Source organism: Triturus cristatus, chromosome 8 (genome assembly GCF_964204655.1).
Source record: "Triturus cristatus chromosome 8, aTriCri1.1, whole genome shotgun sequence".
In the NCBI taxonomy this organism is placed as follows: domain Eukaryota; kingdom Metazoa; phylum Chordata; class Amphibia; order Caudata; family Salamandridae; genus Triturus; species Triturus cristatus.
Window position 1 is genome coordinate 1,175,077,987 of NC_140591.1, and position 26,813 is coordinate 1,175,104,799.

Here is a 26,813-nt window from a genome sequence, read left to right on the forward strand (position 1 = left end):
CACCACACTGCTTTTAATTTAACAATTTTAGATGGAAGAAAATCAAGAACTTTTGTAGGCAGATTCATGCGTGTTGAACAAATACACATGCCCATAAAATGACGTCATTGCTCCATCATTGCAGGTTTTTTTTTATTTTTATGTCAAGCAACTGCGATGCTGTACATCATCAATAAAAACCATTATCAAAGCCAATAGGTCTTATAGGTGGGAGCTATTGGATTTGCCAATGCTTGTTTTGTGCTTAGCCCTACTGCGCTCTTTGCTCTACTTTTGTGGTAAGAAGCCACTTGTGACCTATGTTAGCCCCGTACAATTAATCAAGTCAATAAAACAAAACAAAATGGAACAGGCTGATATTTTACCTCAACTTTAGCACCACCTTTGCATTTAAAAAGTGGAGAAATCTTTTTTATCCATTTCATACTATTTTAAAAGCATCAAAAATACTGTGTAATAACTCTGCTCCATGTTTTGATCTGGCGACATACAATTTGATACAGCCTACCGAAAACAAGCAGAAAAAGTGGAGCAAGTAAACTTGCCATGGGGATGTTTGTTTAACTAGTACAGCTCCTCTGAGATACTCTCATTAATTCATTAATATTACTATTATATATATATATATATATATATATATATATATATATATATATATATATATATATATATATATATATATATATATATATGTATATTTATGTATTTATTTATTCATGCACATACATGTTATTGGTGTGTATACCTGCATAATAAGATTTTACAGAAGAAGTTCCAGTTCTTGAATAACTTTGTTAAAATAAATACTTCATTCGAAATTTGAGTCGTTTTTTTGAACTATACATTAAAAAAAACCTCAAACTGGTTTTGCCTCAACTTTAATCCCCTTTCAACATTTTGAAATTTGTACAGCATTTATTATCTCTCTTTCTTATCGATCTAACACAACGAAAACAAAGTGAAATGTATTTGCTCCTATTCTTGCCCTGATGCAAAAGAATAGTTTGTTCGTATAGAGTTTGCTGTATTCCTTCTTACAGTAGCAAAAAAGGGGTAGAAATTGTTTTTTTTTTTTTGTTTGTTTTTTTTGCACTGGTGCAAAGTTTCTGTGACGCTCCCTGAAGCGCTTACGCTCCCTGGCACTCGCACACACGATAACGTTAGATAATGTGTACGAAAGGCAAGTGAGGCGAGGGGTACATTTGGCAAGATGGCTCGGCTAGTTCACGCTCATCTCATCGCTGACAATGATCTGAAGATCGAGTTCAAAGACTCAGCTTCCAGTACTTCCTAGTCTAGTTAACTGGACATAATGAAATTGTACAATTATTGTTATGTACAGCTCCTAGAAACAAAAAGAAGTCTGATATGAAGCGCTATGTAATAAGCATTTTGCTATGCTTGCCCGTGCACAAACAGCGTGTTTGATTGGCTAAGCTTCTGTCACTGTGCCCCTTGCAGGAGCACGGTTCGTCACACTGGAAGGGGCGGTGCGAGGGTCTACACACAGACCCATCTCTTAACGCTGATTGGAGCTGAAGTTAAACCAAACACTTCCAACCCGGGCTGCTCCCCGCACTTGCAAGTAATCATGCGGTTAATTAATACTAACTGCACGTTTCGCGTCACGCGCCCGCCGAGCCCGGGAGCTGCCTTAATGACGGTCATTTACAAGAGAGTAATTAGTGCGGAGAGCCGCCTCTGACGGCGTTCATTACCCGGGGTGGTCATTCTTCTGCAGCGCCAGCGCTGTACCTGGAAGTGATGGCTGCGGCCTTTACGGGGATTACAGACTGCTAATAATAATACCACAGTTGTCAAACCGTCCCTGGGCCGCAGCGGTGCTGAGTTATTGACTGCTAATAATATCATAGCTGCCAACTAACTCCTTCATGAGCAAGTGTCACTAGTGGATTATTGACTGCTAATAATACCACAGTTGGGAATCTATCCCTGTGCCAGGCAGTGTTGAGTTATTGACTGCTAGTAATATCATAGCTGCCAACTGGTGCCTTCGAGCAAGCGTCACTGCGTGGATTATTGGCTACTAATAATACCACCATTGGCAAACTATCTCTGGGCCACTGAAGTGTTGAGTTATTGACTGCTGATAATATCATAGCTGCCAACTGACTCATTCATGAGCGAGCACCACTGCCTGGATTATTGACTGCTAATAATACCACGGTTGGCAAACTATCCCTGTGCCGCCGAGGCAGTGTTGAGTTATTGACTGCTGATAATATCATAGCTGCCAACTGGCTCCTTCATGAGCAAGTATCACTGCCTGGATTATTGACTGCTAATAATACCACAGTTGGCAAACTATCCCTGTGCCGCCGAGGCAGTGTTGAGTTATTGACTGCTGATAATATCATAGCTACCAACTGGCTCCTTCATGAGCAAGTATCACTGCCTGGATTATTGACTGTTAATAATACCACGGTTGGCAAACTATCTCTGGGCCCCAGAAGTGTTGAGTTATTGACTGCTGATAATATCATAGCTGCCAACTGACTCCTTCATGAGCGAGCGCCACTGCATGGATTATTGACTGCTAATAATACCACAGTTGGCAAACTATCCCTGTGCCGCCGAGGCAGTGTTGAGTTATTGACTGCTGATAATATCATAGCTGCCAACTGGCTCCTTCATGAGCAAGTATCACTACCTGGATTATTGACTGCTAATAATACCACAGTTGACAAACTATCTCTGGGCCCCAGAAGTGTTGAGTTATTGACTGCTGATAATTTCATAGCTGCCAACTGACTCCTTCATGAGCGAGCGCCACTGCCTGGATTATTGACTGTTAATAATACCACAGTTGGCAAACTATCTCTGGGCCCCAGAAGTGTTGAGTAATTGACTGCTGATAATATCATAGCTGCCAACTGACTCCTTCATGAGCGAGCGCCACTGCATGGATTATTGACTGCTAATAATACCACGGTTGGTAAACTATCAGTGTGCCGAGGCAGTGTTGAGTTATTGACTGCTGATAATATCATAGCTGCCAACTGGCTCCTTTATGAGCAAGTGTCACTGCCTGGATTATTGACTGCTAATAATACCACAGTTGGCAAACTATCCCTGTGCCGCCGAGGCAGTGTTGAGTTATTGACTGCTGATAATATCATAGCTGCCAACTGGCTCCTTTATGAGCAAGTGTCATTGCCTGGATTATTGACTGCTAATAATACCACGGTTGGCAAACTATCAGTGTGCCGAGGCAGTGTTGAGTTATTGACTGCTGATAATATCATAGCTGCCAACTGGCTCCTTTATGAGCAAGTGTCACTGCCTGGATTATTGACTGTTAATAATACCACAGTTGGCAAACTATCCCTGTGCCTCCGAGGCAGTGTTGAGTAATTGACTGCTGATAATATCATGGCTGCCAACTGACTCCTTCATGAGCGAGCGCCACTGCATGGATTATTGACTGCTAATAATACCACGGTTGGCAAACTATCACTGTGCCGAGGCAGTGTTGAGTTATTGACTGCTGATAATATCATAGCGACCAACTGGCTCCTTTATGAGAAAGTGTCACTGCCTGGATTATTGACTACTAATATTACCACAGTTGGCAAACTATCTCTGGGCCCCAGAAGTGTTGAGTTATTGACTGCTGATTATATCATACATAGCTATCAACTGGCTCCTTCATGAGCAAGCGCCACTGCGTGGAATATTGACTGCTATTAATGTTATAGCTGCCAACTGGCTCCTTTATGAGCAAGTGCCACTGCCTGGATTATTGACTGCTAATAATACCACAGTTGGCAAACCGTCCCTGGTCCTCGGCTGTGTTGAGTTATTGACTGCTAATAATATCATACATAGCTACCAACTGGCTCCTTCATGAGCAAGCACCACTGCGTGGATGATTGACTGCTATTAATGTTATAGCTGCCAACTGGCTCCTTTATGAGCAAGCGCCACTGCGTGGATTATTGACTGCTATTAAGGTTATAGCTGCCAACTGGCTCCTTTATGAGCAAGAGCCACTTCCTGGATTATTGCCTTCTAATAAAACTACAGCTGGCAACTGGCCCGTTTAGGGAATTGCCATGGTGTGGCTTATCTGACTGCTAAAAACATCAGCGGGCAAAACGCCGTTGTGGCAGTAGCCAGTACAGAGATCTCTTACTGGCAATAATACCACAGCTGGCAACTGGCCCCTGGGCAGCAAGAATGCATGGGTTATTGACTGCTAATTATATAGCTGTTAAATGGCATTTTCATGACCAGTGGCCACTGGGAGCATTATTGACTGCTTACAGCACCACAACTGGTAAGTGGCCCCTGTGCAGAGGCCATTATATGGTTTACTGACTGCCAATAATACCACAGCTGGCCACTCATCCTTCAGAGAATTACCACTGCATGGATTACTGACTGCTAAAATACCACAATGGCCTCGGTGCGGATTATTGACTGAATGAATGAATGAATGAACTGAATGTATTTCTTAACTGTTCGATTAATTAAAATCATTACAGTAAAAGGATTAAAACATTGTTAAAATGGATCCCCGCTGCCCCCTTCCCTCCCCTTCAATGTCTTTGTTCATATGATCAGCGTCTTAGCCCTTAACTCATCTGTGCAAATTCATAGAGTTACTTGTAAGTGCATGTGAGATGAACCGAATAAAATCTAAAACTTTAAAATCTGGTTGAATGAGTAAGCCATAACTGGCAACTAGCTCCGTGCAATTAGGGAGGGCACCGGTGTAGATTATTGACTGCCAATAATGCCACCGCTGGCAACTGGCCCACAGGCACGAGGCAGCGGCCCCTGTGTGGATTATTGACTACTTATAATACCACAGCCTGAAACTGTCCCCTAGGCAGCAGCCACGGGCTAGATTATTGAATGCTAATAATAATGCCACAGCTGGCAACTGACCCCCAGGCACGAGGCAGCGGACACGGCGTGGATTATTGACTGGTACTATTATCAGCCAATAGCACCGTGCATGCTGGGAATTGTAGGTCCAAACTTACAACGGGACACGTAAACGACTAGTGTAATCAACATGCGCAGCGCTCGTCTGAAAAAAAAAGACAAACACCGAGGCAGACAGAAAGACACCTAAAAAGTTGTATGCTGCGTAAAACGCGTAAAAGCTGCACCGCCATTTTGTGTTATCTTTACTTAAGCCATTTGGGGGAATTTAACAATTTAACAACGTTTAAAGTATAAGGACAGGGCGGTGATCAGACCCTGCTTTCTTGCGGTGAGAGGTGTCTGCAGTGCGTGCGTGGACCCATTGAACCACCAAGCTAACATGAGTCTGTGGTGGTTTGCGGGTCTCGTGAGATCTGCTTTGTGACTTGAGGCATTGTTGCTCAACACACCGACCGCGGCTTCGGTGTCTCAACCAATGGTCTAACTTGCTCCACAAAACTGCTTTCCTTTTGTGTGGCGAATTGGAGCTCAGTCATATAAAGCGCCAATGGCCACAGCTTGAACGTGTAGGCGCTGTGCTGTGTCCCATACCTCGACAGTTTACGTCTAACCTAAACAGCCAATCTTAGAACAATGGTTGTTTTCGTGTATTCTTACAGCTTCGTACAGCTTCAAGGCGCTGTAAATAGCCAACAGTACTACCATCCACTATAATAAAACTCACATTATCTGTCCCAGGTGAACGTCAGGCTGAGCTGGAGTGTTACCCAGTGTCCTATTTGTTGTGACAAAAAAGAACAGTATAGTTCCTCCTTTTCTTTAGACTCGTGTTGCCAGGCTGCTCCCATTTTATTTGATAATGGAAAATGCACAGGTTTGTGTCCAAGATCAAAGCGTCTTTAGTCAAGTGGACGAGCCAAGTGTAGAATTCGGGCCTTCTGTTTTCAAAGGGGGGGGGGGGGGTCATAAATCCAAAAGATCAAATCTCCATGAATTCTCGGATCTCTTATGACTTATGACTTACTGATAAAAACAGCACGTTCAATGTTAGGAAAAGCGCTTTAGCAGCTGCGCCGCGCTAAAGCGCCTAATCTTCTCCTCGCCCAATGACAGGGAGGCCTGTGATTGTCCATGACCCTCATTATATATTTTTTAATTTTTGCAATGATGAAATTCAAAATCGCTAGTTTGCTCCTTGTTTCTACCCTTACTAAACGTCACTTAAGTGTCTAGAATGCAAAATGTAAGCATTACATAAATCAAAATAATTACACATAAATATTACCCATCTCAAAAGCATCCTTTTTATCGACCTTGGAGACATGACAAGCTATTTGACCTACTTCAACTTAATCGTAAGGCCTTTCCCGAAGTAGGACTCAATAGTACGACTTTGGCCGAAGTCTACACTGAACATGCTGCAAACTCGGTGCCTTCTAGGCGCATTGTGAATTCAGAGCTACTGATGAAACGTAGCACACCCTAACAGGAAGTGTGACGCCTAAAGTCACACATGTGGTAGCAACATCACTTGATGTAACCCCACGCTGTCTCTTTTCTCGTGGACAAACCTGGAACCGAAAAACTCAAGTCATTTTAGTCTCAGACTGTTCAAGATCGCAGTGTCAGCTCCAGGATTTTGGGCTGCTGGGCAAGAAATATTCTGGGGAGCTGTGCTCAGAGCAACTTTGAATTCTGGTACACGTTTTCTGTTCTGTCAAGCCCTATTATATCAATCAATGTTGAATTATATGTCAAAGTTTCAGATAAAGAATTCGACAGAAGTTCAAGAAATAATGCGCATTCACATGAGGCCCTCGGAGCATCTAGGCCTGTGCAAGTACCCATTTTGTCCCATGTCCTAAAAAAAGCCTCTTCAAGGTCCCCAATGGTCTATCCCTAAAAGTTGGCGCATTTCTCGAATAATGTATACATCCGCCTCTTTACACTCATCTCGGGACAGGGGGTGTACATTGAACCACATTCAGGTGACCTATCCCTGTGTTTTACAGAAACGCGTCTATGTTCTGCGCAAACCAAAAATTTCGCAAAAGGCAAACAACGCGAAATTTAGAAAGGAGTAAATTTCACTCTTAAAATCATACGGTTGCAGAGCTTGCGGCATTCAAAGGAATGGACCAGATGATGTTAGTGGGAGATCAGGTAGGCGGACAGATCTGCGGTATGTCCAGGATGGCGCAAAAAGGTAATTTTGCAAACAATTGTGATCACCGTGAGTTGTGGCTCTGGGGACCGAGGCTTCAACTGCGGGAATCTTTCTTTGAGCAGGAGTTCGAATACTGGACCGTCCAGTCAGACGTTCGTTCTTCTGTGGCCCATAAATTAATTACAAGTCTCCTAACAATGTAACCCCTACGACTGCGCGTAAGGATACCCCGAGGAGGAAAGGCGGGCTTTACAAATATTTTAAACTATTAATTAAGTTAGCTTAGCAGGACGGTTTACATCTACAAACCCCTTGATTGTTATGATATGTCTGATATTTGCATGCGGGCGTATTATTTCGCACACATATGTTTTAATAAAAAAATGCGCTTTGTTATTTTCGGCACTTTGAAGTTCTGCCCTGTCTCACGTGGCGCTTTAAAAGTACAAAATATAAAAATGTACAATTGACTCGCGATCGTTATATGCAGGGGAATACATTTTTGATTTTTTTTTTTTAGAAAAGCAAACTTTTATTTTGACTCCTGGAAAGAGGGGGGGGGGGTGATTTAATCGGAGAGGGCTCTGGTGGAAATTAATGGAACCTCACCAGGGATGGTTAATTATGTAAGATTCAATAAACTCCTCTTCCCCCAAAACAAACGCACAAAACGGGGGCTCCAAGTTCAGCAAAGGCCGGGAGGCGCTCTAAATAATGTTGGATGCCCTAGAATAGGTTGGGGGGGGGGGGGCCGCGAGAAACACCACTAGTTATGCGTCATGAAAACACACAATCAGCCGCTCGGTTTAGCGATGATAAATCAAGCGCAGTCCGGGTCCCTTTGCAATTAGCCCGAGTATGAGCTACACAGCGCAGAACAGCGCTCCAGACAGTTACTTCTTCATTAGGGCTCGCGACGCGATTTCCTCCACAAACGCTTTAATCTGATTTCCTCTTGATTTCCATTAGAGACAGTGAATAATGACATTTAATTTAGCGCTGCTCCATAAAGCCGCAGATTTTTCGTGGTAATTGAATTACTGCCGGCTCCTCACTCCGGGCTCATAACTTCAGATTAGGCCCCTGACAGCTGGGCGCTGTGGGCTTCCCGGGCCGCTAAAAATACAAGCTTAATAACGACCGCAGTCCAGGCCCCTTCCAGTGGATAGCAGTCGAATCAACCGCTCTAATCAAATCGCATTTCTAGGAGTCGACTTCTGAACTCCGAATAGAAGCAAGTTAAACTCCGCAGGTACTTGGTCTACCCGCATTTCGTAAAATATCTATCTATCTATCTATCTATCTATCTATCTATCTATCTATCTATCTATCTATCTATCTATCTATCTATCTATCTATCTATCTATCTATCTATCTATCTATCTATCTATCTATCTATCTATCTATCTATCTATCTATCTATATATATGTATATATATATACATATAGATATATAGATATAGCGTTGGAGTGGAAGATCACACTGCTTTTATTTAATTTTTAATTATTTTCAGCAGCAATCGGGTTTTGAAGTGACACGATAATTGTTTTTACACCGCTACGAATTTACAGCTCTCTCTGGTACAAACAGGACTCAGAAAATGTGTCCTTAAATTACTAGTGTTAGAGTTGCTGTTATACGGTTGCTTTTGTTCGTTTTTGCACGATAGGTCGGTTAGGTTAGTGGTAGTGCTCAGCTTTCCTTTTACAGAACAGGTTAAATGAGGTGAGGCAGGACCACGACTCCCACAATGCGTCTTTAGAACTTGTCTATCACCTCTCTTTGATGGGTTCACTTTTTGATGGTTTCACTGTTAACCCCAGTCTGTTACGTATCCTATTTGTTTGGCCGGTTCTCATGTGCAGTTTGTGCAATAAAATATTGCCTGGTGGGTGGCACGAAATAGTCGATAAAGGGCAGACATCGCTCCTAGAAACAAGGAGCGATTTGAACACGTTGTGCCAGCTAAAAGAACCGTGTCCAACTAGTAAATGGGGCTAAATGCTGCATGTGGGACCGGATCCGAGGAACAGTGAAATGAGAAAGGTCGAGAAGGGTATTTCGGTTGCTACCAGAGAGCAGACTGTAGCTATTGTTACATCAGAACTATTTACAACTTGCCACAGTGGAATAAGCGACTTGTTTAGGTTCACGCGAGTTCTGGCACAGCAGCGAGAGGGGGATTCGAACCCGTGTCTCCGCGCGTAAGAACAAATCACGCAGGGTTTATACCGCGAAGGCTCCGTCCTGCGCGAGCTCGCGCGCGCACGTACACGGCGCTCTCCGTCCAACTGACGCCGCTCGATAGCAATAAAGGGCTCGCGAGAGGAATTCAATTACAAACCGTTTCTTGGTTATGGAAACAGTACATCAAAGCGGCCTGGGGCGTGGGACAGGGCTGTGGCGAGAGCGGCCAGATGTCACGCAAGGCCTCCACCCTCTAAAAGGCCACTCTCTCCGTTCATTTATGGGGCAGAGGAATCGATGTGGGGGAGCAGAGAGGGCCAGGGAGCTCCTCTCCATATAAACCCGTCGTCTGGTCCAGTGTGCGTCCATTTTAACCTTCGTGTGTCATCGCGTTTTCGTGTTTAAATAGGTTGAACTGATATTTACTTTTCTAACGGTTTATACATGTTCTTACTTTTTAATTGTCTGAATCATTCAGCCCCTGTTCTGTTTGTGCATTATCTATGTGGTGTGTTGCACGCAGCGGCTGCGCAGTGCCTTGAAGCAGCATCAAGGTTGATCGAGCAGAGGTACAAGCAGCAAAAATATCAGATGAGCGCACTAAAGCCTTAGATGGGTATTGGTGGGGTTTCGGCGTGCTCCTGACTGCTTTGAGGGCTGGTACCTTCTCACATGAGACTACACAGGAAACTAAGACTGTCACAACTTCTATGCCTATTGTTACATTACGTTGGCGATATTTTCGAATATGTGTGTGTGTGTGTCTCTCTCTCTCTCTCTCTCTCTCTCTCTCTCTCTCTCTGTATATATATATATATATATATATATATATATATGTATATATACGGATTTAAAATGATAAGCGCTTTAATGGCTCGGACAGTGTATGCATCGAAGTTTTCTGCCACTAAACTTACTCGAGGCCCAGGAGAACATTTAGTCCCACATCTAGACCATATTCACCGCGTGCATAAAGAGTGAGAGTCTAAAAAACGGGACTTTGATATGACATGGGATACTCATACATATAATGGAAAAATTTATATTTTCTATGTTCTGATAGTATCTATAAAGGGAAACTAGGTTTAGGTCTGTATCTGTGTTTATGTTCCCGCGTTTCTGTGTATCTTATGTATTTTCGCATGCACTTGCATTTGTGTGCCAGTGAGTGTTTAGAAGTGTGTCTGTATCTGTGTGTGTCTGTATCGTATTTAGGTCCCTCCGTGTATTTATCTGTGTTTGTGTGTGACAGAACGTGTGTGTGTATCAGAGAGTTTGGTGTATGGGAGACTGAATGAGTGTGTGCGACAGAGTTGGTGTGCATGTATGTGTGGGTGTGAGAGAGACATAATCTGTGGCAATACCTGTGTTGCGTGTACATCTGAGTTCGTGTGTTTCTAATGGAGGGAAAGAGAGAGGTGGGGGGGGGACTCTAGTCAAACAACGGTCCCTGTACCCACGTGTTTCCAGCGTTCTCCCGTCCTGCACCGCGCATGACGTTCTCTTTACAAGCCACATGACAATTAGAACACGATGTATTGGTTTTACTCAATTTCGGTGCCGCGCCAAGGTGACAATGACAGATGTACAATTAATGGGAAGAGTTATTAAGTGGCGAGATCGCGTGACAGCGCAGCTTTCTCGGGGCTCACGGGACAGACAGTACCGTCGGTGCAGGCTCCGGCACCAGCAGCGCTGTCCCTTGCACCCCTGCGTGCACACAAACAGCAGGGGGGGCGCGCGACGTGCACAGGCCTCCTGTTGTTAAAGATACAACCTCTTGTCGGAGCACAGACGGATTTCTAAGATTAGGAGCGGGGCAGAGTACTCTCCTCACACCCTCTCCCCACACACTGGGTGCCGCGCCACAGGGGGCAGATCAAGCATGGAGGAGAAAGGCACTCTCCCTGCCCCCCCCCCCCCCCCCGGGCTGCCCCTGCAGTGGGGTCCGGGTGTCTGAGGCCTTCAGACATCTGACAGCGCTGGGGGGAATGGGGGCCGGCAGCAGATGGGCTGGGTTTAAGTGACAAAAATCCATATGTCTGCCTCTAGGGCAGCGGGGGCCTCCACCCTCCGGCAGCAGATAATCTCTGTCCTCGCCCCCCCCCCACCACCACCACCACCACCTCCGCTACCACCAGCAGGGAGAGGCGGGTGCGAGGAGACCACAGTCGACCTTTTCCCGTGTACTCCTTCACGGCCTGTAATGTGCACTGCGAGGGAATCGATATGCGTCGGTGATTAATTGTCGATCTTTAAATAGATAACGTCATGTTTATGAAACTCGGAGGAGCGCCAAGAGCCACAGTACAGGCCTGCTTTGGAGGGAGGGGGCGAAGGGGAGGCAACGAGGACACACATACTCCTGCCTCTGAGCCTGTCTCTTCTCTCTGCCCATCTCCTTTCTCTCCCCGTCCCTTTTCTTCCTCCCACCTTTACCCCTTTCTCCAAACGTTCTCTATGTCCACTTCCACTTTCCCGCCCCCAAACTTTCTATCTATCTGTACGCCTGGCTCGCAGCATCCATTTCTCAACTCACCCTCTCTCCTCCTCTCTCCCAGCGATATCTGCCCTTCTTTCCACCCCTGTGCCTCCCACACCAGCTGTTTCTTTCAGCCATTCTTCCTTACAACGCCGTTACAGCCCTCTCTTTCGCTCCTCTCGATCGAACCTTTTCTAATTGACTCTCCAGAAATTTCAGTTTGTCTTTTACTTTCAGTTTCCCTATTTTTTGTATTTCTTCTAGTTGTCTTTCTCCATATATTTTCCCCTCTGTCCTTTCGTGTCAATTTTTCAGTTGTGTTTCTTTTCGCTTCCGTGTGTGTTTTTTTTCTTCAACTCTTTCAGTTTGTCTGTGATTCCTTTTATCTCTCTCTCTGTCTCACTCTGTTCTCTCTCCTTGTGTTCTTTTCTTCTTGCTCTGTCTGTGTTTTGCTTCCCTTTTCTCGCTCTCTTTCTCTGCCTTTCACACTCCCTTGGTCTCTCTGTTCTTCTGACCCTTCTTGCTCTGTTTTACTCTTCCTTGCTCTAACCCACTCTCTCTCTCTTCCAGGTTCCCTCTTTCTCCTTCCCCTCCCTTTCTATTTCTTTCTCTTTCTCTCTCTACTGTACCTTGCTCTCTGTTGATTCTTTTGTCTGTCTCCCATCCACTTACATAAAACATGATGGAAGGGATGCTTGCAATAAGTCCAACCCCTGGCAGTCGTTTAGTGTGGCATTCTAGCCATCGTTTTGACTGATCGGCACATGGCTGGGGCCAAACTGAGGTGGCACGGTGTACAAAATAACGATTAACTTTCTGTTTACGTCTATATACTTCCATATGACTCCCTAAGTTGGACAGTTATTACCCAGATACAGGTCCCGTGCCAACTGCGCCATTGGAACCGAGATATTTGTGACTGATGAGCGCTAATAAGGGCAAAACCGGTCTTGAGTTGTTTGTGTTTTGGTCCAGGGAAAACCTGGCAGTGCAAGCTGGACTGTTCCTATTGGAGCAGAGTCAAAACTGTTTTGGACATGTCTGGGTACAAAATGAGGTGGCATGGTGTGCAAAATAACAGTGAAGTGAGATGCAGCCCGAGTGTCTGAGATTATTATAAGCATTCGAAACTTCACTTTTTTTTGTATACTTCAGTGAAAAACCTACATGAGCGCCTTCAGTAGAATGACCACAGCAACTCTGAATGAGGTCTGTGAGTATTGCTCCGGCCCTCACCTGCAGCTTCCTCGAAATAAAACAATCAGTTTACTGATAGCATTTTTTAACTTCGAGACAGTCGATATACTGGTTATTATCACCCATCTCTCCAAGTCGCCTCACCATTCTGGCCTGTAGATTAGGCAAACAGCCTTTATCTAAAGTTATTGACTGTGTCTCCAAACATTATTACTGCATCAGCGTCTCACACACCAAGGCAGTGTCCCTAGACTCTGTCCAGACGTTTGCATGTCCTGCAGTGTATGAGAGGGCTCTGGCTCTGATTGGCTCAGAAGAACTATTGGGTACAAGGTTGTTAGTGTACTTGGAGAAGTAAGCCTGCTCCTCACCTGCACCCAGACCTCAGACTCTCACAGTCCCTGACTCAGACCCTCTCTTGCATAGGTCCGCTTAGGGCTTTGGGGGCTGTTGTTAAGGGTCACGTCCTACTGCTCACCTCCGCTGAGGAAGCACCAGGCTTTATCTAAGCTCCCCTAACAGCTTGGGATGAGGGCTCTTGAAATGGGATTTGTGGGTATAGTGGCCTGCTCCTCACATGCAGCATAAACTTGGTTTGTCCAAGCTGCAGACTAAGATCTCCCCTCCTCTACCAATAGTGTTAGGCAGGCTGACAGAAAAAATGTGATTCTGTGGTAGCAGTGTTTTCCGCGTGATTATGGATTTGCCTCGTTTGCCACATAATCCATTGTCTGCCACATAATATGCTGAATTTATTTCTAAAAAATTGTTACTAGCTCAAATGGATCAAAAGTTACTAAGAAGGAGGAACACCTGTTGCGGTGCAATAGAAGGGCCTTCACAGAGGTGACTGGTCATCTTTCAGTTGCTTATTGCTGCATATGGGTGTTATAGTGGTACTACTGAGGTGACATTTTTGCTAAAACAGCGTTAACATGGGTAAAAATACCAAATAATGAAGTAATACCATCACAAAATATGTCACATTATGCTGCATAATTTGCCTTTTTGCCACATTATTAAGTCAACTCTGTCGCATAACTTGGTCCACCCCTGCCACGCAATTCCAGTGGACCCGGTGTTAGGGTTCGTGGATACAATGGCCTGCTTCTCACAGGCAGCGTGGCCTTGGCCCGGTCCAAGCCGCTAGCTAAGATCTGCCCACCTCTAAGGTCGGTGTTAGGGTTTTTGAAGTGTGTTTATGGGTATGGAGGCCTACCTCTGAGGGGCACCATGACCTCAGTCGACCCTAGTCTAAGCTCTTCTCCGTCCTCAAAGGTCGTGGTAGGGTTCTGGGGTCAGGACCTCCTGCTTGCCTGAACCCAAGCAGTACCAGCATTTGTCTAAGCTCCCGTACATGCTGGACTTTGAAATGGGGTTAGTGGGTTCAGGGGCCTGCTTCTGAAGGTCACCGTGACCTCGGTCGGGCCCCACCTCTAGGTAAGGCAATCCCCTTCCCCATAGGTCAGTGTTAGAGTTCTGGAGGGTAGAGTCTGGGGTACGACCTGCCCCTCGTTTGGACCGGGCCTTGACAGCCGCAGCACGTGGGTCAAGCCCCCCCCCCACCCCCCTCCAAAAGCTCGATGAGAGGGTTCCCTGGGCAGAGGCTGGACCGCGGCCTGCTCCTCATCTGCACCCGGGCCTCGGACAGCCCCAGCACGTGGGCCAGACCCCCAATAGCTCGATGAGAGGGTTCCATGGGCCGAAGCTGGCCTGCTCCTCCCCTGCACCCGGGCCTCGGACAGCCCCAGCGCATGGGACAGCCCCCCAAACCCCCAATAGCTCGATGACAGGGTTCCCTGGGCCGAGGCTGGCCTGCTCCTCACCTGCACCCGGGCCTCGGACAGCCCCAGCCGCTGGCTCAGCTCCTCCCGCATGAAGGCGTCCGGGTAGTGGGTCTCGTCGAAGAGCCGCTCCAGCTCGTTCAGCTGCTCCAGGGTGAAGTTGGTCCGGCTCCGCCGCTGCTTCAGCTTGGTCTGGCCGTCCTCGTCCTCCGACTTCACGTCGTCCCGCTTGTCCTTACTGCACTCGTAGATACCTGCAAGAGCGGACATGATGAGAAACGTGGGTCTCCTGCCACCCCTGGCAGCAACAGCGGGCTTTTACCTCCCTCGGCCGAGTCTTTCTACCACACCGTGTCCCAGCCATGCCCGGTGGCTTGTAGCGCCCTCTACAGTGTTCGCCGTATTTACCACACTCGGCCTCGTGCCGTTTACACCGCATGCCCTGCACCACTGTTTACCACACTCCGCCCTGCGTGTGTTATCAAGTGAGAATATTAGTTTTCCAACTACACTCTGGTGGTCTATTGTTCCTAAACCCCTGCAGGCTTCGCCTCGCCCCATTGTATACCACACCCTACCGCTGCCTGCCTTTATCACATCCAGTCAAACTATTATTTTTTTGCCTACACTGTGGTGAAGTTTTTCTGCGTCACGCGCAGCCGCAGTCTGCGCCCACCACATGTTGCCCCGTCTCAATTTGTTTACCACTTTCTTCCCCTCCGCTATTGTGTTCACAAATACTTTGCCATAGTGTAATGTTCAGAAAACGCTCTGCCTTGCCCCAGTGGTTTACCAAATGACATGTACCAACTCCAAGATATTTACCACAGAGCTATGCGTCTGTCGCTCTCGACCCGTCCCACTTTGTTTACCACACCCTCACCTGCTTGTGTTTATCACACCCACACACATTGTTCACATACGTTCTTATCTAGTGTTCTCTGTCACGCACAGTCTCGGTTTGTGTTTGCCACATTTAGATCAGTCCCCGCGTGTTTACCACACTCTGCCCCCAATGGTGTGTGTTTACAAATCTCTGCCATACCCAGTGCTTAGAAAATGCTCTGCCCTAGGCTGCCCAGGCTGCTCTAAGAAAACCTTACAGCTGTTTGTTAATGACTGCTTGAAGAAATGTATTGAATTGATTTTTGCATCTCTTTCAATATTTGTACATCTTAACAAGATATTTCTTTGTTTTTAAAAACTCATTCCATTGTAACAAATGTTCATTGTAAATGTCATAAATGGATTTAAAAAAACAAAACAAAAAATGCTCTGCCCTTTCCCACTCTCCCAATGTGTTTACCCCACTGTTTACCACACTTTACACCTGCCCACGAGTTTTCAAAAACTCTGCTGAACTCTGTGTTTAAGACACTCCTCCCCTGTGGAGCCCAAGCAGTGTTTACAAAACTGCTCAACACTGCCTTTAACACACTCTGACCCTGCGTGTCTCGTGTCTTTAGCACACTCAGCCCTGCCTTCTCACGCTCAGTCCCAATGTTTATTTAAGCGCACTCTGGTCTAGTGTGTGTGTCCACCATACGACACTCCAGCATGTATTCACCACGCCCTACCCCGTCCCACACCATTTTATCACATTCGGGCCCAGTGTTTGCTCGGCCACACTATGATCGTTTGAAGGTACAAAGGGTATCATCTGCGTGTGTTTGTGTGTGTTTACCACAGTCTGCCCCTGACCGAGTGTTTACCACAGTCTGCCCTTGGCCAAGTCTGTGTTTACCAAAGTCTGCCCATGTCTCTGCCCCATTGTGTGTGTTTACACAGTATGCCCCTGCCCCAGAGTGTGTTTACCACGGCCTGCCCCTGTCAAAGTGTGTTTACCACAATTTGTCCCTGCCCCATTCTGTGTTTACCAGAGTCAACCCATGCCTCTGCCCCAGTGTCTGTTTACCACAGTCTGTCCCAGTGTGTTACCTCAATCGGTTCTGTCGCAGTGTGTTTACCACTGTCTGAGTCTGCTCCAGTGTCTGTTTACCACAGCCTGTCTCTGTGTCAGTGTGTTTCCACAGTCTGCTCTGCCCAAGTGCGTTTACCACAGTCTGCTCTGTTCCAGTGTGTTTCCACAGTCTGCCCTGCCCCAGTGTGTTTACCACAGTCTGCTCTTCCCCAGTGTGTTTCCACAGTCTGCCCTGCCCCAGTGTGTTTACCACAGACTGCTCTGCCCCAGTGTGCTTACCACAGTCTGCTCTGTCCCAGTGTGTTTCCACAGGCGTCCCTGCCCCAGTGTGTTTACCACAGTCTGCTCTGCCCAGGTGTGTCTACCACAGTCTGCTCTGCCCCAGTGTGCTTACCACAGTCTGCTCTGTCCTAGTGTGCTTACCACAGTCTGCCTCTGCCCCAGTGTGTTTCCACAGTCTGCCTCTGCCCCAGTGTGTTTCCACAGTCTGCTCTGTCCCAGTGTGTTTCCACAGTCTGCCCTGCCCCAGTGTGTTTACCGCAGACTGCTGTGCCCCAGTGTGCTTACCACAGTCTGCTCTGTCCCAGTGTGTTTCCACAGGCTTCCCTGCCCCAGTGTGTTTACCACAGTCTGCTCTGCCCAGGTGTGTCTACCACACTCTGCTCTGCCCCAGTGTTCTTACCAAAGTCTGCTCTGTCCTATTGTGCTTACCACAGTCTGCCTCTGTCCCAGTGTGTTTCCACAGTCTGCTCTGTCCCAGTGTGTTTCCACAGTCTGCCCTGTCCCAGTGTGTTTACCACAGTCTGCTCTGCCCCAGTTTGTTTACCACAGTCTGCGACATGTTTCCACAGTCTGCTCTGTCCCAGTGTGTTTCCACAGTCTGCCCTGTCCCAGTGTGTTTCCACAGTCTGCTCTGCCCCAGTGTGTTTCCACAGTCTGCCCTGCCCCAGTGTGCTTACCACAGCCTGCTCTGCCCAGGTGTGTTTCCACAGTCTGCTCTGCCCCAGTGTGCTTACCACAGCCTGCTCTGCCCAGGTGTGTCTACCACTGCCTGCTCTGCCCCAGTGTGCTTACCACAGTCTGCTCTGTCCCAGTGTGTTTCCACAGTCTGCTCTGCCCCAGTGTGTTTCCACAGTCTGCCCTGCCCCAGTGTGCTTACCACAGCCTGCTCTGCCCAGGTGTGTCTACCACTGCCTGCTCTGCCCCAGTGTGCTTACCACAGTCTGCTCTGCCCCAGTGTGTGTTTGCCACAGTCGGTGTGAGCGTGTTTCTGAGGAACAGCCCTGGTTGAGGGGGGGGGGGGGGGCAGAGATTCGTACTCGAGGTCTATGCCTCACGAGCGGCGGCAGCTGCTGCTCTGCCCTGTCCAGAGACCGTGGGAATGCAACAAGCACTGGTGCTCGCAGGGACTCTGAAAGCTCTCCGGTCGGTGCCTAGAAGCCCCACGGCGAGAAGACAGAGTCCAGCGCTGCACCAGAGCAGGCAGCCACCAGGCACTGAGTACTGGGGTGGAAGAGGAGACAGCAGGACACGCCGGGTGTCTCCACGGCCGCGCTCTTTCTCACTGTATTGCAGCCTATAATCTGATAAAACAGCACCGGGCGGCCTCGCTATTGTCTGGTTCTTTCTAAGGTTGCCTCTGTCTCTCACTGCCTCTGTCGGGCCGCTCTCGAGGACTATAAACTCCTACAACCAGATAAAAAAGACGGAGTGACTATTGTCGGATTCTCTCGAAGGCTTCCTCAGTCTCTTCCCGCCTCTCCATTTGACATGTCTCTCACCGTTTCTCTCCTCTCTACTTCTGCCTCGCGGTCTCCCTTCAATTCTGTTCTTCTAACTCTTTTCTCGTACTTCTTTACTCTCTTGCTCTGTCTCTCCTGCCTCTCTGCTCTGTTTTCCTCTCGCCACCCCCTCATATCACCCGTCTCTCGCTCCTCCAACTCTTTCTCTCGACGCCTCTCCGTTTGTAACTCGGTCTCTCGTTGTTTCGCTCTCCTCAGCTCTGTCTCTTGCTCCTCCAACTCTCTCTCAATGCCTTTCTCGGTTGCTTCCTTCTGGCTTTTTAACCCTGTCTCTCGCTGCCTCTCTTTCCTAATCTGCGCCCAGGCGTGTCAATACCCCTAATGTAATTATATGAAACTACACAAAAGGTTTTGCTTATCCTAACGAAGCAGAAACAGAATTCATCTCCTTTTTGTCTTTTATTTTAGATCGCTCAATTTTTTGTCCCGCATTGTTTTTAGGGAACACTTGAAATGGCAGTGCTGTGATGCACGAGAAGCACACACGTCACCTGATTCCATACCCTAGACTGAGCGAATATTTAAAATAAATACAGGTCACAAAATTTAAGATGATCTGAAAAGTACAGACATTTCTTTAAGGGAACAGAAAATGAAGTGTAGGTAGTTGCGATCGTAAGATTAAGTAAAATTATGTTATAACTACAGGGTCGCTATTGCTTGTTCTGTGATATTTTTGTCTGCGTATTCACTAATATAAGCAATATATTTAGGTGTAATAATATCCAGATTATTAAACGAATATTTGCTTTATTTATATGCATAAAAGCCCAAATGCACAAATTGTATATCACAGAAAAATGAAAAAAAATGCGCTAAGTGAAAGGGTGAAAGGAGACTGCAAACACCACAGTTGATGGACAGAATGTTGAACAATGTCAAACATTCACCCCAGTACAGAGATCTGGGCCTAAATCCATCGGGGCTCATTTATGAGCCCCTGCGTCACTTTTGCGCCGCCGGTGCGTCACTTTTGTGACACACTCCAGCGATGCGTCACTTTTGCGCCTACAGATACGTCAGAAATACTGACGTATCTGTGACTCCTTGCGACATGATGCGTCATACTGTAAATATGACGCATCATTGGAGTCGCAGGGAAGGCGCAGTGAAAAGTGACGCATCACTGTTTTCACGCAGTGATGCGTCACTTTTCATAAATGAGGCCCATCGTTTTTTGGTCACCATGCCGTTCAAAAGTGACAGAAGACAGCGGGAGCTCTCTTCTGAAGCTGTTCACCCGGGGTAAGCTTTAGCAGCACTCTGTGCGCAGTCAACGTTTTACCCGCCTTTCTGCACAGGTTTCGACTGCGCGGACAGCGCAGGCCTCTGACATTCTGGCGCAAGAGGAAAAGTCAGCGCAAAGTGATCACAGCGCAATAGCACCGGAGGGGAACACGTGGCTCTACCCGTGGGCAGGTTACTGCTAAGAGCAGAACAGGCCGTGGGTGTCCAGCCTAAAGTGTTGCAACTAAAAATACAAACATTTAATATTTTGAGTTGGATTAACTGAAAACTACATGCCAAGACAGCGCATGCGCAAGTCACTCACAAAGACACTTTCTTTAGATCTGGGAGGTGATAAGGAAATCAGAATTATTACTATGTCACATGTAGTTTTTGGAATATTTTTCGTATCTTCGGTGGCGCTTGGGGGCCCTCTGAGTTTCTCAAAATGGTGCCAACAGGGCAAGCGGTCAGAGCGGCCTAAACTCCCAATTGCATATTCTGCACATGAATCGATTCTAGATTTTGTTCAGTGCTCATGTGACCCTCAAAATAAATGTTACAGGGATATATATTTTACTGAGTTTTATTAATATAACCAAATTGTACAAACAGCGCAGTTCAGAGAACGGAGTGTGTGGTAATTACGTTTGTGCTATAATGCTTTTTAGTTAACATTCTTTTACACATTTCTGCGTGTATTGTGTTGGCTAATGATTCTATGGACAACTTGCCCAGTTTCTTGGGGACGGGGCTACAGAAAAGGGCAGTTAGTGAGGACGTGTTACTTGTGACACACTGGCTCGGATACTATTGTGCGACGAAGACACACTATTTATGTACACGCTGAATTGACTAAACAGATTATCAAAAGCAGCTCGATATTTCTAACACTTAAAGGCAACAAAATGTGACACTTGCGCAAACGTGGCTATTAAAAGGAATGAAACACGTCAGATACTATTTAAAGTACACATTGCGCAGAAGGAGCGCAGTGTTTTGCGCACTGTACAGAAGGGGATATATATTCAGTACACAGGTGGAGAAGGTTGTATGAGCCATCGCTGCTTCAGGCTGGAATATTTGGGTCCGCGTTTGTGGCATGACTACAATTTGCAATTTAATTCGAATGGATAAAAAGGCTCACGGTTTCCCTGAACTGGATTCAGTCTTGTGAACACTGATGTCCACGAAGTACATGAAGTAACATCAACATACACACGAAAACACATAAACAGCGTGTTTTAATTAATATATTTACCGATAGACGCGTAGCAGTCATGTGTTGCTTTGTATACACGCCTGTATCTCTCTCTCTCTCTCTCTCTGTAGAGTATAGATATATGCATATAGAGAGGGGGAGAGTGCGAGAGAGATGTATATATATATACATATATATAGATAGATATAGATATACAAATATATACAAACACGTGTGTGTATTTATATACATGTGTGTGTGTATATATATATCCATACAGAAAAAGAGTATATGAATATATAAATACACACACATATGTTTCTGTATATATATACATTTATGTGCACTTGCGTATATGTGAGCATATACGCATGGCTATAAATGCGGAGTATGCAGGTGTGTGTGAATACGGTACTGTATCTATTGATGTGGACGTCCACAGAAGGATGGGCATACAACATTGCTAGGTATGAGTAAGTATATGTATTTGGTCCTATATTGCAGAAATATCTTTTGAAAATAATGCAGTCTAAAATACAGCCTGGAAATACCCTGGTTTGAAAACAAAAGTGTCTCCCTACTAATGTTTTGACTTGCATTTGATTGATAAACTCGGACAAACTCTATTTCTGCCAATGTTATTTCAGGGTTCATTTGCTCTTCTAATTCCAGTCCTCGCCCTTTTGGGGGTAAGATCTTGACAGTTTCTGCAGGGAGTTTGAAATTATTTTATGGAGAACGGTTTGCACAGTATGTCCAGTTCAGATTTCGGGAGTCTATTATAATGGCCAATCACAGGTATTTTGTAGTCACTATTTACAGAGACTAACTATTTAATATGTGTGTGTGTGCATGCATATACGCTATCTACTTTCACGTTCCCTTCAGAAATACAATAAATAAATGCTGAAAAAAATGATACATTTGCAAAAATTGACAGAAATATAGACAGGAGGTGTGACCACTGCATTTGCTCACCACACAAAAATATGGTAGATGCATATACCCGCATGTGTATATAAAGAAAGCTTCATGGTATAGCCATCCGTGCGCGCGCGAGGGTGTGCATGCGCATCAGACACTCCCGGAAGCGGAGTAGTGCCGTGCACTAACTGGTGGGGTGTATTTTGCCCTGGGCCGGCCGGTCCCACCAGCCCGGCAGGCGTGAAGTCCTCTCTTCTCCGTCCCTCCCTGGGTGGACGGTCCACTCATCAGAGATCAAGGCCGGGCCTGGGGGGAGAGACCGTGTGCCGAGGGAGCTATCTCTCCTCAGGGCGCCTTGTGACTGGAGATCACATCAGGGAGTGCAGTGTCTTGAGATGCGCTGCCCACGTGCCGCTGACACACTCATTGTATAGATGTAAATCATGACCTCTGACCTCTCCCTTCCTAAAGGCACTCCGAGAGTGCAACAGTGAGCGGAAGGAACCTGCTCGGACTGCCGGAGAGCAGAGGCGCGCTGAAGGGGCGGCCGGGCTCGGACGGGTGAGCGACCCTCCCGGAGGCAGCCGGGGGAGGCAGGCCCTGCATTCGCAGCTCGAGGTGGAGACGGATGTCACCTCTGTGGGGTGCACGAGTGACAACGAGGTGGTGTCTGACTGCTGGCCTGAGGGACTGCGTTCTCCAACAGGGATCTGCGCAGACCGCCCAGAAGAGTCCAGAGTGACTCTACTGGGTGGAGGGCTTCACCTACCACTAGACAGGCCTGCCACGTTTTACAATGCATTCGTGTGTTTGTGATAGCGGAGTGCCATTAAATGCCTTGGTATGCGACTTTTCTCACAGGGTGTCTGAGACAGACAGACAGACAGACAGACAGACAGACAGACAGATAGATAGATAGATAGATAGATAGATAGATAGATAGATAGATAGATAGATAGATAGATAGATAGATAGATAGATAGATAGATAGATAGATAGATAGATAGATAGATCTGTTTTTCTACAACTGTAAATACAGACATATATTACAAATGTGAATTCAAGAAGTGTGGGAATATTTGTCTACCTGTGCTTCCCTCCTTTAAAAAAAATATGCATTAAAACGTCTGCCTTTTTACTGTTTAGCGCTCTGAAGTTAAGTAAAATGTCACCAAGCGCTTCATTTAATACCTAAATTAAAAAATAACATTGCGCGGAAGTGCTTTGTGTGCACGCATAAAGAGATGAAGTGCATGCATGTGTGTGTTGTTGCGTACACACTCACACACACGTGTTGCTATCGGTGTATTGTGCACAGGTCTCATTAACCTTCTCCCCAATATGTGCCCTGTTCTGCGAGAGTAAAGCAGGCTTCACCCTTCTAGCTGGTTTAATGTATAGGGCCGTGAGTTTTCACCCAACCCCTGATCTGGAGAGATTTCGCCGTTTCACGCCCTTGGTGTCACTGAAACAGGGCCCTAGCATTTCCCAGCGAAAGGAGAATGTGCAGAGCTCGGAAAGATTGTAGCGTTTGAAATGCAAATGTCCCGTCAGAGCGCTGGACTCCGCGCCCCCCCCCCCCCCCCTTCAAATTGGAAACAGTTCCCGTATCTGCGCTGTGAATGGGAGAAACAGCCGCTGACACATCTGTGTGTTGTTACCCTGGGTCTAGAAAAAGGAGCCCACCGCTGCACTGCCTGGAAAATTGTTTCAAGAGATTTAAAAAAAACAACAATAATAATTCCCAAATAACAAGCGAATTTGACAGTCGGTAAACAGATAACCCGTCCAAGTGAATGAGAGAGTGAGTCAGTGTTACGAGTCTGAACACCGGAAGTGCAGCGAGCTGCTCTTTTGTAGGTCTAACCCAGGCTATATGCCAAAGCGCCCAGAGGCAAATATGCAAAGTGGTGTGCGCTATCCCATATGTCAATTCTTCCGACTTAGGCCTGACACTCGTCTTCTGTAACCTGTTCTACAGTCAGCCTCCTAATAAAGCCCTCAAACAACGCAAATGCTCTGGAAACAACCAACAGCCAGTAATGTTGCCTTAGAAGCGCCTCACAGACCTCGCAACTTATTTAAAAAAAATGTAGCATCGGTGCATTAAGTCATTTTTAGATGGAACACAGCGAGTGCACGCAAGAAACATATCTATGGCTGAGGTGCAGTCGTAGGCAGGGGGGGCTTGGCCGGGTAGCTACTGTCACCCTGAAAGTGCTGCTGAGGTATCTTCTGTCGTAATACTGCTGGACTAATAGTGCGTGGGTGACGTTACGTGGTGTTACTATGGATCAAACTCCAGACATTGTGGAAGTGTCACTATGAAACTGCTCGACACTGGTACTCTTGTGTTACATTGGTCCGGCCACATTCTGGCGGTGACAGGGTGGGTTGTGTTGGGAGGCGACACTGTGGCTATGATACTGTCTGTCACACTGTGGGCTGATACTGCGCAGGGGGGAACGTGGAGATGACAAGATGGGATGATAATGCACAAGTACCGTTGTGGAAGGGATAATGTGGAATGAGAGTGATTGAGTAAGTGGTAATGTGGAGGAAAATAGTGTGTGAAAATATTATGGAAGGGATAAAAGTGGGAGTGTGCAGCGAAAGTCATGCTGTGCACGTTATGATGTTCTGTACAAGATAATATTGGTCAATAATGAAAGGGTGATATTGTGGGTGGATACTGTGCATGTGATACTGTGAAGGGTGTGTGCTATTCGGTCACAGTGCCATGAAGCCCTTTATATATATATATATATATATATATATATATATATATATATATATATATATATATATATATATATATATATATATATATATATATACATACACACACACACACATATACATATATAGCTATAGATATATACATACATACACATATATATAGCTATAGATTTATACATACATACACATGTATACATATATATAGATATAGATATATAGATATATATACATACACACACACATACATATATATGTATAGATAGATAGATAGATAGATAGATAGATAGATAGATAGATAGATAGATAGATAGATAGATAGATAGATAGATAGATAGATAGATAGATAGATAGATAGATAGATACAGGTAACGTGTAGGTGATAATATAGACCGACAGTGCAAGATGGCACTGTGGAGAAAATAAAGTGAGACTTTAATATAGACGTGATAATATGGATGTGGTAACGTGGTACCGTGGGGAGGTGTTCTCTATGTGATGTTGTGAAGTTAAAGTTCCTCATTCACGCATGCCACGCTCCCCCGTGCCGTCCACAGCTGCCCCCTCTTACCTTCAGAGCCCCCCCTGCCGAAGTCCTTGAGCTTGTCCCGCTCGGCCTCGGGCAACTCCTTGAAGAGGGGGCAGTGGTGCGCACCGCCCTCGGTGGGCTCCTGCGGGCCGCCGTCCTCGGACCCCCCCAGCTCTCGGGCCCGTGCCAGGCCACTCTCCAGCACCTCCCGGTACGTGATGCCATCCTTCCGGCCGGCAACCGGGGTGCAGCCGCCACCGAGCCCCCCCAAACCCTCCTTGCTCTTCTGGTCGAAAGACTTCGAAACGAAGGCAGTGAGCTCCTCCATGGCCTCCCCGGGCAGTGCGAGCCCGGACCCCGCTGCTGCGTCCTCGGTTGGACCGGGCCTCTCTCTCCTCCTCTCCTCTTTTTTTTCAAGGGGGGCGGGAGCGTTTTATTGGAGCACGTCCGAGCGGGGCTGTGCGGGCTGAGATCACTCCGGCTGTTATTTATGCCTCTCAATTTTTTGAGAGCTCACTATATATACGCGGCCACCTCGGCCCAACCCCCAGCCCTGCCTGTCTCCGGCAATTACCGCCGCCCGCAGCCAGCAGCTATCTCTCCCCTCCTCGGCCAGGCAATTGGCTCCCCTGCGCACTTCATCACGCCCTGCCGCCCAGGGCCCCTGCTTGGGTGGGAGGTGAGACAGGCACACCATCGAAGGAGCGCCGCCCGTCGAAAACTTACCAGGGGGCGGGGCGGACACGCCCCCTGCCCCTCCCCACCGAAAATCAAGCATAGATGCTTCCTATTAATGTTCGAAAGCAAAATAAATAAATAATATTAATCATGAAAAAACGCAACAGGCCAACCAGGTCCTTTATGCAAGAAAGGTGAGAGTTCGTGGTGGGTTTTAATAGTGAAATCAAACACTAAAACACTAGCCAAAAAGTGCTAACAGTACACCCCACACCTGAACCTTCACTGCAAAAGCAACATGAAAAGGAAAACAAGAGCCGCATCTCGAAAAGGGGTCACTTTGCATTCTATAAATAATTGGATGCTAAAAAGAAAGTCAAAGGAACTTCCCCAAGAAAACACACACAGACACAATTATACACACATAACAAACATATGAGCAACATCATGTTCTATAGAAACATTATTTAAGAAAATAAACGCAAATCAAATATCTCCCCCCCCCCCCCTCACGAAAACAAATTGGGGGACTGGAAGAATAAGCCAAAAAAGAGAAATACACCCTCACTAGAGCTATATCCATTCTGCGAATGCTGGAATTGAAAAAATTCAAAGTACACCCCACACACCATCTCAGAAAGGGGCAAAGGGGAACAAGTGTTAACCTCAAAAACAAGAAATGTTCTCCGTTAACCAGATCCCACCCAAAGCAAACGATTGAAAGGGTGTCATGCTTTACTAAATTAAATTAAATATTAAAAAAACACTCAGTCACCCAAAGATGGACGTACAAACATGTATCCCCTAAACATTAAAATAAAGCAATGAGCAAGAGACCCCCCAACACACACACACAACGGGGATCTCTGTAGATATTGGCAGAATTGCTTAGGGGCCTGTGGGCTGGAATCGATCTGGAGCCGATCCTGGAGGCGAGGCGCCCCTAGTTAATAGTCTGTGTCTCTCATAATCCGCTCCCGCCCCGGGACTGACAGGTATCACGGGAGCGCGGATCGATGCTCTCTGGAAGCTGAGAGATAATTGATAAGAGGTGGAGGGG

The 26,813-nt window shown here is 46.5% G+C and overlaps 1 protein-coding gene across 2 annotated transcripts in view; it reads right to left on the bottom strand.

Annotated features, from left to right (window-relative positions):
• The window catches only part of SHOX (SHOX homeobox), a 62,938-nt gene extending 37,266 nt beyond the window's left edge, over positions 1-25,672 (bottom strand). The window contains exons 1-2 of one of the 2 annotated variants that reach the window (XM_085622837.1): positions 25,118-25,672; positions 14,778-14,989 (exon numbers count right to left, since the gene is read on the bottom strand). In XM_085622837.1, coding sequence (XP_085478963.1) covers positions 14,778-14,989; positions 25,118-25,403 — 498 coding nt within the window. In that variant the 5' untranslated portion in view covers positions 25,404-25,672. The remainder of the gene's footprint in view (positions 1-14,777; positions 14,990-25,117) is intronic. The other variant, XM_085622838.1, reaches the window with a different exon arrangement.
• Between the last annotated feature and the right edge of the window lie 1,141 nt (positions 25,673-26,813).